The sequence below is a fragment of the Antennarius striatus genome, chromosome 1, assembly GCF_040054535.1.
Source record: "Antennarius striatus isolate MH-2024 chromosome 1, ASM4005453v1, whole genome shotgun sequence".
NCBI classification, from domain to species: domain Eukaryota; kingdom Metazoa; phylum Chordata; class Actinopteri; order Lophiiformes; family Antennariidae; genus Antennarius; species Antennarius striatus.
The window spans coordinates 26413894-26427068 of record NC_090776.1 but is presented as its reverse complement, the minus strand read 5'-3'; the positions used below and the strand labels follow the sequence as shown (position 1 = coordinate 26427068).

Sequence of the window (13175 nt, the reverse complement as noted above, 5' to 3'; positions counted from 1 at the left end):
CATTTCCAAGAGCTCTGGCATTGATTGAATGGAAATTGAACTTGTTAACATTCTTTTCAGCCTTTTACAGCTCAGTACATGGTGCCACTGTTCATACATTCTCACCAAATTCTGATTTCCAATATCTTTAAGAACATATTGAAGCCGTCTTTTATTGACCTCAGTGTCAAGATTTGTATCACTTGGTGAATGCATTACTGTATGTTGCAGTTTTGAGTCCAGCTGCTGTGTTTACTGGCTCATGTGTATTGTGAAAAGAGTGTCACATATTATCAATCATGCTTTTTCATCACAAGTTTTCAGAATGCATCCCATTTTGCTCTGTGTGGAGTATTTACTATGGATGAGGTCAAAGTTATATGTAAACAAGCTTATTTTTCCAGAACATTCTTAACATCATTATGTTCTTGTTTTTCAGCATTCACATTCAAAGAAACACAAAGGAGAATGTGATAAAATTATTATATATCTTTTAATTAATTGGTTTAGGACTACATTTCAGCTTGTTAATGTTTGACATACAAACACAGAAACAGTCAATCACCCAAGATACACACAGGCCAGAATAAGGAGGACACATCTGGCCACTGTGTGCTCAAGATAAGGGCACATTTTGCAGATTTACAATGCCTATCAAAATATCTAGTTCCATGTCTCCTATTACTGCTCACAATACTGCAATCAAAATGCAAATGCAAAGGGACATAAATAAACATCTTGGTATCAGATTTGTATTCACAATCAAAGCAACAGTTACTTCAGATGATTTTCACTGCTGTGTCATTAATTGTTATCTTTTTATTCAAATCAGGCTCGCTAATGCTGGCGTTTCACTGACATATTAGTCATCATTCTTTTGTTACATGGAGTGCAGAAGCAAAATTGCTGCTACTTGGGTTATTGCTGTAAAATGTGATAAAATAAGACATTTAGCAGGCTGTTGACAGTGATATGATCAAGAGTTCAACTGTGGTCATAAGTGCATATTTCTAATGCAAAATACCCAAAGGTCATTTGGAAAAAATCACTATATTCCAAACAAATTGTAGAATGGGCCATTGCTCTAAGTCAAAACTGCATCATTGGCATTGGGCAAAAGTGTTATTATACAGATGGCCACGACTAATGAGCTCAGTGTGTGCATCTTTGATATTCACAGTGAGCAGAGAGCAAACTGCGAACCATCATGTTCTATGTAATGAAGATGACAATACCACTTGAAACATGATGGGCTTCAGATATGTAAATCACAGTCACTTGGTCACAGGAGGGCTTTTGCAGCTTTTATTTCAAGAAAAAGGAAAGCATACACATTTGAAGAATCAAAACAATATGCCTTCAATTTCTTTGCAGAGTAGTCCTCACACATGTAAATATAAATTCACTGTCACTTCATAGACCGTGTTTATGATAAGCAGCAGACATGGCATATGAGAAAAATGGATTGTAGATCTAATATGTTTCTGTATGAAATAGTGTTACAATATTGTTTTTGAAGACGGGAATTCATAAGGTTCTTTCAATAAAACCAGGTGTGCAGGTTTATGATGTGCTGATGTTGGAAGAGATTGGGTTTGTGCTGCTGAATACAAGATGGATGTACCCAGAGAGAACAAATCACCTTTTCTGTTGTGTTCATGTCCTTTCCTCTGTTTCATGTCAGCTCTGCTGGCTCTCTGATCAGTATTCCCTCTGGGGAGCTGGTAGTACTTGTAATTTCATCCTCACCACAGTCATTGCAAATGTTATGCATTTGAGTCACTTTTAAGATCCAAATGTTTAACCAGACGAAAAGTAAAAATGTGATTACATGATTACATGGATGGTGGAAGGGAGGGCACTTCTTCAATGCTCTCAAACCTCCCACTTTCAGCCAGTTATTTATGGAGTTGATTATACAAAACACTACTTGGCAGTCCAACATGATGTATGAAGTTGGCATAGTTATAATCTTAAAGTAACATTATACCAAAGCACACAGGCTCGTGGCCACTTCAAACTAAACCAACATGTACCTCCATGCATACAAACTGTGACTCAGTCCTGTCATTGTGGCATTTGAAGTTATGTACAAGAGACTAGAGAACTGAATTCACTGTTCTCCCTCCTGGTACCAGCCAGTCAGAAGCTGTGTCACACATTGTTATACAGCAGAGTTGTGACTTGAATCTACTGAGCTCGGTAACCAGCTATTACTGGCTTATAAAGTTGGCTGTTTGGGTGTCAAGATAATTTATCATGGTCTGTAATAGAGATATTTCTGACCAAAGACATTATGAAATGCGATCTTCCACATAACAATGCAAAGAACCCGATGACCCAATTTCCTTTTTTATAAAGAGATACATTATATTTCAAGCTTTATGTGTTGTGCAGAATAGTGTGAACAGAAATATCTGAGCTGTAGAAATGAAGTGAAACTGCGCAGACAGAACCACAAGTGTATTAATTGATCAATTATTACATGTGATTAGTGATTATAATTTTCTCAACAAGCCTCCTTTTGATTAAAAAAAAAATTATAAATTCCTTTATAGAATGTCGGACCAGGACATCTTCGCCAGTACCAGCCCAACCCAGCTATGGTAATGAAGTCCATCATCAGTATGAACAGCCCCAATGGGATGATGTCACGGAATCAACTGACTACTATCAACCAAAGTCAACTCAACACACAGCTGAGCTTGAACATGGCAGGGCCCAACATCACCCATACTTCCCCATCACCACCCGCCAGCAAATCTGCTACACCATCTCCCTCCAGCTCCATCAATGAAGATGACCAGGATGAAGGCAACCGGGTGAGAAACCAGCATCCTATATTAAATAGCAATAGGAAGGCATTGCACTGCTGCTGTTAGACATTTTCATGAATTTGTTTATCGCAATCAATGCAGGTCATTGGGGAGAAGAGACCAGCACCTATAGATCCCACAAAGAAACCCAAGACCCCAAAGAAGAAGAAGAAGAAGGATCCCAATGAGCCTCAAAAGCCAGTTTCAGCTTATGCTCTATTCTTCAGAGACACTCAGGCCGCTATTAAGGGTCAAAATCCCAATGCCACCTTTGGAGAGGTGTCCAAGATTGTGGCCTCCATGTGGGATGGCCTGGGTGAAGAGCAGAAACAGGTACTACAAAGTTTGAGCAGTAATATCATCACATATCCATATTCATACAATAGACACATTTACTGTATATACAGATTATTTTATTGCTGTCTTAATTTCGTATGGTAATAACAGGAATAATCTCTGGTTCAAAATATCTTGTTTACATTTAATTTTTTTTGTCATCACAGGTCTACAAAAGTAAAACAGAAGCTGCGAAAAAAGAATATTTAAAAGCACTCGCTGCATATCGTGCTAGCTTGGTTTCCAAGGTGAGAAACTGTTTCTTGTTTTCACCTGACAATTGTGTGAGTTTGACTGAATCAGTATTTGTCAGATTTCCTTTTCTGGTTTCTTATTATATTGTTAACTTTGTAGATAATATACAAGATTATTTTGTAATGACAGAAGTAAACAATATGTAGTCAAGAAACTTTACAGCTTTCTTTTTAAATTGTAATTTCTTCTCTTTCTCTGAAAATTATGCCATTGAAGAAATTGTAATGTTTTTATGTAATTCCTTGATTATATTATGGTTAATATTATTATTGTTGTAATTTTGTCTCTTCAGGCTGCAGCAGAATCAGCTGAGGCCCAGACTATTCGCACAGTACAGCAGACTCTGGCCTCCACCAGTCTTTCCCCAGGCTTGGTGCTGCCTTCGTCCCTAAACCACCACCCCTCCATGTCATCAGCTTCACAGACCCTTCAACAAGCCCTGCCAAGGGCGATTGCCCCAAAACCTCTGCAGATGAGACTAGGGGGTAATCAGATTGTGACCTCGGTTACAGTCTCCCATCAGAACATGTCTTCGGGGATGCCACCACAGATGCTTGGCCAAATGGGTGCTGGAGGTGCCATGGTGGCAGGTGCCCAGTCTACAGCAGTGTCTCAGATGAGTCCACCAATGCAACCGGTGCAGCAGCATGCAATGCAGCAGCTCCAGCAGCAGCAGCAGATGCAGCAGCATCTCCAGCACCATCAGATGCAGCAGCAGCAGATGCATCACCAGCAAATCCAGCAGCAGATGCAGCATCAGCATTTCCAACACCACCTCCAGCAACAGCTTCAGCAGCACCACATGCAGCATCAACAACAGCAACAGCAACAACAACAGCAACTGCAGCTGCAGCACATGCAGTTGCAGCATCAGCTACATCAGCAGCAGATTCAGCATCTCCAGCAGCAACAGCAGCAGCAACAGCAGCACCAGTCCCAGTGTTCCCCTCCCCAGCAGTCTCCTGGTACACCCCATTCAGTTGGAGGCTCTGCATCACTTGGCAGCCCTCAGCCAGCCTCACAGCAACCACGCCCCTCCCAAATTCAGGCCCATGCCCAGGTTCTGTCCCAGGTTAGCATTTACTGAGCCAAATGGAAATCCCATCTCAAAGAACAGGCATAGAATAAAAGCATCATTCTATGTTGCTTTTCTAAGTTGCACTTAAGAAGTGTGTAAGATTTAGAATGTTATACAAAGAATTTGTCCATTGTTCTAGACGGATATGCACACGCATGTACAGGAGGTAAACATTTTAACTGGGCTATCTGCGTCATAGGCTTAGCTATGACAGGCACCTGTTAGAGTGCCCAGCGATTGTTGATTAGTTTGTGAGGTCTTTTGTCAATTTAAATTGATGAGGCCTACAGTTTGTTGGAAGACTTGTGTCTTTCAGTGTTTTATTTAACTATAAAGCTTTATTTAAGACACCTGACTTGTTAGTTCAGTGCAGCAGAAGAACATTTTAAATGCGCCTCAACAAAAGGATTTCTATGAGCTCATGTCTGGACTGAATGACTAACAGGATTCTTGCTAGAAACCAGTAAATCACATGAGTCTTTGTTCCCACACTGACCAGTGTATAGCGAGACTTTCTTTACGCCAACCTTTCTCTTTCACCTATCAGTCTCTTAGATGTAACCGTTTGACAATGGCAGGGAAGAAATGGTTGATCAGATCATGGAGGCCCGGTGATATTTGAACACATTAAACCATGCCATAATCGCAGACAATGTCTTAAGGGGGAATTGAAAATAAAAAAGGTCTTTGGACACAGTTCTCTGGATGAATAACTGAACAAATTAAGATAGAATCTGCCATAAATCATTCATGTCATCACATCATCAAACTGTAGCTGTAATTTGCTGTACATGTGTAGAATGGAGAGAGAGAGATAGAGAGAGAGAGACAGAGAGAGAGAGATGGCCTCTCTTATCCAGTAATCAGCCCTCCAGATGATTTGCCTGGCATCCCCAAAAATATCATTTTTAATCTATTTGTTCAGATGTTTAACGATTAAATTAAGTTTTTATTTTGTGTAACAAAGGGGATATTTTATGGTAAATGAAAATTTCTGGATCAAACCAGATGGTTTAGGGATTGATGTATTTTTACTCTGCTCCTTGATACTGTCGTTCAAAAAAGTAAAAAAAATAAAAATTAAAATAATAGCAGAGCCAGTTTGTTGCACTGCCAAAGCCAAATGAAAAGGCATTGGAGGTATTTTTGCCAGCTGTACAGACGTCCCTGAAAAAAGAGAAAATGTTGTACATTTTTCATATCATCTGTTGTATAAAGTTTTAATATCTGAGGCTTTAATTAAAACATTGTTAAATGACCTGTGGATTGATATATCACATAGTGCATTTCTGCTCTTTTCTACTTTTTTTTATGAGTTACAATAGCGGCAATTAATTTTGTTTGTATTTTGTTTACAAATCAACTGCTTTTGAAAACTGTTCTTAGAATAAATTCATATGGTATGGAGATCTTTAAAAGTTGTTTTCAGCTTGTGATATGAAAAGTAATTTAATGTGACATTTTGCTCGTCCATGATGATGAATCCAGAGACATTTCATCACTAATATGATAGTAGCCATAATTTTGTATGAAGTATTATATATTTCTTTGTGTCTCTGTTCAAAATTAAACTATCAATCACAAATATTTATTTTAAAGAATCCATTTATTTCAAAAGTAATATTAGCCATACTTTCTATGAAGCATTACTTCACAGCATGTCAGCTGTTACATTTAAATCCAATGATATGCAATCATAGCACCTGGTTCCTCATGAGATACTGAAGAATAAATTGGTCTGATTTCTATGGAGTAACTCAAGAGAAAGAATTCCTGTGCAGGGAGTTTATAAGCATTCATGTCGGTGTTATTGTAGTGTGTGCTTATTCTCAGTGATTTGAATGGAAGTCCATTGTAACTTTGTGTAAAAACAGTGTTGATACTGGACAAGGTCAGCATGTAACTGGTACTTGTCTCAATAACAGTCCCCTTCTCACACACCAGTGCATTGGATTCTGCCTTTCTCACTCCCTTCAAAATTGCTTCATTTCCAAGACATCCCCAGGGGTTTGTTGAGCTCCCTTGAATAAAATGGTGAGCGGGGGAGAGAGGCAGGCAAACAGTAATTATCATATCTTCACAATAGCTGGTGAATCCACTGGGCCTGAGAAGGGCCTTTTTTTATTCCAAAGGCAGCTGATACATCTTAAACATTACTTTATGTAAAAATTAAGGGAAGAATCTGCCCCTGTGCTTCTGTGATAGCAGTCTGATAGAATTTTAAAATTTTGTTTTATTTTCAATTAGTTAGTTTTAGGAAAGCATTTGTAATTTGGGCTGAGGTCCTGCCATTTCTGCTGCTGTTGTGCTAATCTGTTCTGCAGCTTGGAATAGAAACGATGCCCATTTCTCTGCCATGATTAATTGCAGCATCTGTCCTGTCAGAAGACCGAGTGGAGAGGTCTGCAGCAAAACTGCAAATAAGCTCTGGCAACAGTCTTAAAGTGCTTCTGATGAAATGAAAATTAAAAACAGCAAGTGCTGCGCATGACCTGAATCTTAACACGAAGAGAAGTGGAGAATGTGAGAGTGGGTGTCCATGGATACCAAACACATGCTTTAAAAACACACAGTAATGAGGCCCTGGGAAATAGCCATTATTATTCTGAACAGATTCACAGCAGATTCCATTAATAATGCATGGAGCTCCTTGTTATTCTATAACCCTTCACTACTGCGGTCACTGTGTGTACAAATATCTCACATCCAGGGTTGGAGTTATGGGACTGCAATAAAAAGGTTAGAGATATTTCGAAAACACTGCTATACTTAGACACACTGGCACACAAACATGATTTACAATGATAATACACTTGTCCTCTAATGTGCATTGGTTTAATCTGAATAGGTAAATGAATCACACTCAAGCTTCATGATCTAAACTTCGTTTTATCACAAAGATTTATATTTTTTCAGAGTGTAATATGATTCAACCATAGCAACATAAAGCAATCAGTGGTACCGATGTTCTCCTGCCTTACCGCTCTCATCAGTTACTAAACCTGATGAAATGCATGAAGGGCACTATGACATTAATGTCATTTGAGTAATGCAATCATGAGGTGACCCAATTTTACCCCTCCCTACTCAGGTCAGTAACTCAGTGCTGTTCTGATGATCATTTTAGAGTCAGTCATGGAAGCGAAGAGATTCTGTATTTTAATATTTATTAATTTATTTTTGTTGTTTCCCTGCTCATTGCACAGATGCAATGTGAGCATAAAAAGCCCTGCTGACATTGACCAGCTGACTGTCAGACTCATGCAGCAGCCAATCTCACAGTCTGAACTAAGGTCACAAATGAAAGATGTGCCACTCTGCTCTGACACTAAACTTTGTCTTCACAATGAAATAAAACAAGGCATTTCTCTCATGAGACCTGGTCCAGTGCACAAACAGCTGACCCAAGTCCAATGCCAGGCCTTGTTTACAAGAAGGAATTAAGCCTCCAGTCAAATGACTGATCATGTTTAAGGATTTTTTGACCTTGCAATGATGAGGTATGTGGATATAACTATTGACCTCAAAGATGAATGATGACCTTTGTTTGGGGGTTGCTGGGTGACTGAACTGTTAACCAATGGTAGGGTTTGTATAGAAAACTCTTGACCTGCCAGACAGAGGTCTATAAACAAAACCTGCATAGAATAAATATGCTATCCTACAAATGTTATCATATATTTTTAAGTGAATTGTGTTGTGATTTGATCAGTTTAGCAATCAATTTAGCACACAAATTAAAATTTATAAAGAAAACGGATAGTACTGTGACAGGGCAAGCCACTTTCAAGGCATCATTATTAGCTGCATAGTTAAGAAAAATGGTTTCACTGAAGGTTGTTTTCTTTGGGATGCAGACTATGACTGTTCTGAATGTTGACACATAGCTGAATCATCAATCAATTTGATTTTAGTCTTAGTCTATAATGCCTTCAAAGTCCATCTATAACTTTTTAAGTAATCCTTAAAAGATAACAGACAGCAAACAAACTTCAGGAAACATAATCTTTGTTGAGGTGATTAGTCAAAGCCATATTTTTTTATTGTAATGACAAACAATTTCTACAAAAACAAATTAAAATGCAAAATACAATTATTAAAAAAGTTTAAAAAAACAAAACAAAACAGACACAAGCACAAATAATTACATGTCCATGCCCTTGTTCCCTCTCAAGCTTTTTTCTTCAGTCACATATACACACCATTTTCCATCCCTGGATTTATGAGCCATGATGTTGCCTTGGTGATACAGTGATTCAGTCATGAGGCTTATTCCCCTCTTTTACTGAATTCTGTTGTGGTAAGTTTGATCTGGTCTACCAACCAGAAAACTTTCATCCTTCAAGATTGATACTAGTTATATATTGCATATTAACAAAGGAAATGGTACAGATGTTAATTGCTATAAATAATTGTATTTTCTGTACATAATTAACTGCATCATTTAGATCAGGTTGTATTTGCTCCTGTTAAATGCCCACATCTTATTTTTAAAACACACAATCATCCTGACTACATAGAGAAGTGTAACTGCTTCCGGTTTAACTATCAAGAATTAAAATAGAATCTGCACAAATATATTAACTGCACACAATGACAGCAGACCATTTGCAAACACCAAAATAACAATGTTGTTGTGTTTGTGTGCATGTATTCCACAGTTAAGTACAAACAAGCATGAAGGCAGACACCCCAACACAATTATACTGCTGCCAACATCATTAAGGTTGTGGAATAATCATTTGAACCTGAAGAAAAACCGTTCCTCGGAAGCACTTTTGATCATATTAACAGCTGTGTGCATATGAGAAGCTGGTTTGTTTCACATTATTTTGGTTCACTTGCTATGTTATTGTGCATTGTCAGTATTCAGGGAACCAAATGCATCTGGAGCATTTATTCTCTGTTGAGCTATACATTTGCTCTTAAAAGAACCACAGAGAATGCTGTCATTGATTTAAGAAAGCTTTCTTTATTGTGACAGATCATCATGCCCCAGAGGTTGACAGATGTCCCTACATTGCAAGGAAACTATTAGTCTGTTTTTATTTGGACTTGGTTTAAGGATGTAAAATCCAGCTTGCTTTTCACCTACTGCCATTTTACCATTCATTTCATGGGTATTTCATTGGTTTTGTGTTCAGCAGAGGCTCCCAATTCCGAAATTACCTTTATTGCAACTTACTTAGCCTGTTAATATAGGCTATTACAGAGCCAACATGTTTCCATAGCAACAAAACTGATAAAGTGTACAAGAAGACTGGAGTGGTAGATTACAGATGCACACTGTCACATCCAATTAACTCAAACTGACTGTAGACCACATTATGCCACGACTTGCAAGAAAATCAATAAATATGGACAGTACCCAACAAGGTTCCCCCTCTGTTTTTCTTCTTTCATCCTTTACGATGGCAGTGAAGCCAAGACAGATCATGCCACTAGGATGTCCCTGCTGCTACAAGAGGCAGGTGCTGTGTAGACACCATTCAAAACTTGGCCTATTCAGTCCAACTCCTCTAACGCTCCATTCATGCATAGCAAAACACCATCTGCTCCTGTTTTGCCTCGAGCAATCACAGCTGACCAAAAAAAAAAAAAAAAAAAAAAACAGCTGTTGCCAAACAAAAGCCAAACAAAGGGGGGAAAGAAAAGGTTAGAGACAAGTTACACACCAAAAATTACTTATTGGAGAGGGTGAAGGAAAACATTTACTCATGGTAATAGTCAGAGAAATGGGATGTCATCCAGCAGAGACACAGGGAAAGGGTTAAATGTGAACCATTCAATCTGTGAGCCCTGGCACAGTTGAAACAGTGATAATAGATTTAAGCTGAGGATGATTCTTTTACACGGTCAATTCTCTGGGTGCAGTAGCAGAGACAAATTAACCAGTCTCCTCATTGTATGAAATGTATGCAGATGCAGGTAGAGATGCATACTATATTCTTGCTACAGGTATTTACACAATACATGCATGTTGCATTAAAAGGTTCCTGAAATTTAACAGCCTGCAACCAACATGTAATTGTACAATTAATTAATCTTCTGAATAGATTTTTTTTTATTAACAGTGTGGCCTTGGATTATGATAAAATGGCCTTCAAAAATTTTAAATTCAATACATATTCCTTTTTAATAACTTGTTTTTCCATGAAATGTGTACTGAACTCTTCTTCTTTTCTGTACCACTATATATCTTAGATATAGTATAAAAATACAAATAAAATGTGGAAGTTTTACAAATCATTCACATGCATCTATTAATCTATCCATCAGTCTGTCTCTCTGTCCTTCTGTCTATCTATCTATCTTAGTCACACACATACTAACACACACACACGCGCACACACACACACACACACACACACACACACACACACACACACACACACACACACACACACACACACACACACAGATATAAATATAGATATATACATAGATAGGTATATGCAATGACTGTTCATGGATTTTTTTGTGAAAAGTTATAGAGAAAAGTAAAAGTGTAGGCAGGAAATCGAAAAAACAAAAACAAAAACAGCTGTTAGGAATACTTCTGTCTTTTGATTGATTACCTCCAAACAATGCCCCCAACACATTTCATACATTTTGAAGTCTTGATGATAGAGTACAGGCAAAACTCTTTTTTTCTCCTGTGGCCAGTTACAAACAAACAATGACAAGCTCATGAAAATATAAAGGAAATACTTTACTTTATATCTAAAGCTACATATAGCATTTTTCCCCCTTTACCTTACTGGTTTTCTCTGCATAAGAACTCAAATCATTATGTACAAAAAAGCAGGACAGTATTTTTAAAAACATGCTGAATTAGGACAAAATAACTGCTCTTAACAACACACATTAAAATGAATACTGATTGACATAGAGACTTGAAATTCATTGTAATTGCATAAGCAAGGCCTATATTGTATACCACCCCTTCATTATGCTGCATTGTGGTGTGATTGGCACTGGTTCCTCAACCTTGTGAGGCCTAGCTTGATCTAGAGCATGGCCGCTGACCTGGAGGTGGGGCCACGAGCGAAGGTGAAAGACCAAACAGCTTGCATGCCTACAGATCTTACTTGCCCATGCAGACATGAGCTGTAAAACCACTGCTTGAGCTGCATTTAAGTGTCAGAGCGTCCATGCACAAAGCTATTAGGGCACAGCACAGTGATAAAACAGATGTCTGACAAGGAAAACAATCAACATGGAGAAAGAAGAAAAGGAGGAACGAATCAACATGATGGTAATCTTAATGTCCATATGGATAACTGAGTTTTATCTTATCAAGCCTTATGCTGACTGTGAACAGACCTAGACCTAATTGCATTTTATCATAATTCATTACATTAAAATGATTCCTTAACCACGTTGTGCCAGCTGTGTGTTTTTCAGCAACAAAACAACAGAGTTTGTATGAGAAGCTTCAGATAATAGTGGGAATAGAAAACAAATTATACTCTCTTTGTGGGATTTATAAAGTAAGTGACGTTACTTGCAATTGTAGCTGCTGTGAAGCTCCAGGAAGGAGCTGCACAATAAAAGCTATGGATGATTTGCAAATACATTTAAAAGACATTTGACTATGAAAAATGCAAATCTCTGGGTTGAAACTTGATGGTGTGAACGATTTCATGGGCAGAGCTCGCATTTATAAACAGAAGCTCCTGTGGCGGTTGATCAATTAATTTGCTTAACAAATAACTCTGCAGCATGTTCACTTGACTGCACATGATGTCATCTTTGTTTATGACACCATTTCTATCTGTCCTGAATCAAAATAGACAATGAAATAAATGGAGCAACGATTGAAGATAAAGAAAGAAAGGATGAGAAAAAGTGCAGACAGCTGCTCTTTAAGGTCAAGACCTGAGCTATGAACTCCACTGAGCAGCTTCACATGGCTGTGTGGATGCCTGGTCAATGTACAGTAGACTTGTAATGAAGAGGGGAGGGACAGGACAGAAGACAGGCTCCAGCCTCATGCCATTAGATGTGATTTGTCTGCCAAACTGATTCCAGTCCCAGTTGTTTTATCAGTTTAATGCCCAGGCGGTGTTCATTATTTCTTTGCAAGGAGGGTCAGAATCTCTTCAGCAGAACAAGTGTGGGTTGTGTTTCTGTCAAAGAGGGAGGGGGGTTAGTGCTTGACCTGCAAAGCCATTCATCTCTCAGAGCCATCCATTGTTTGGGTCCTCTCTTTGTTCGGTGCCTGTAGAGAGCCAAGGGGCCAGCTAAAGGGGAGGAATGGAGCAAAGTTGGGGTCTGAGTGAGAGCAAGAGGTCTGCACTTAACATCAACATATTTTCACCTACAGTCCTTTTAGTGCTAACAGGCTAAGGAGCCCAATATGTGTTATGGGAACAAGTGTTTTGATGCACACACAATGAAGACACTACACTTACACCACAGAATTCACAGCAGAACTTCTACATGCAGCTGAAATACTTAGATTGGTTAACTGTTATTATTATTATTATCTGAGCAGCACAGCTGGACAGAACAAGACAGCTATGTGTTATTTTTCACATGTTTAGGCTCCTGAAAGAGACTGTAGTGTTTCAAAAGCAGACTGGTCTCCCTGCTCATATTAAAGCTTCAACAGCTGATAAAGGATCAGCCCTGACTGAGTCTAGTTTGTTTAGTCCGATAAACATAAGCCTACAATAGTCTATGTTGTAGGATTCAAAGAGACATGG

At 38.4% G+C, this 13175-nt stretch overlaps 1 protein-coding gene across 1 annotated transcript in view; it reads left to right on the top strand.

Annotated features, from left to right (window-relative positions):
- The window catches only part of tox3 (TOX high mobility group box family member 3), a 39627-nt gene extending 33598 nt beyond the window's left edge, over nucleotides 1–6029 (top strand). The window contains exons 4-7 of the mRNA XM_068314625.1: nucleotides 2538–2801; nucleotides 2898–3128; nucleotides 3299–3379; nucleotides 3679–6029. Of these exons, the coding sequence (XP_068170726.1) occupies nucleotides 2538–2801; nucleotides 2898–3128; nucleotides 3299–3379; nucleotides 3679–4473 (1371 nt within the window). The 3' untranslated portion in view covers nucleotides 4474–6029. The remainder of the gene's footprint in view (nucleotides 1–2537; nucleotides 2802–2897; nucleotides 3129–3298; nucleotides 3380–3678) is intronic.
- The last annotated feature ends 7146 nt before the right edge of the window (nucleotides 6030–13175 follow it).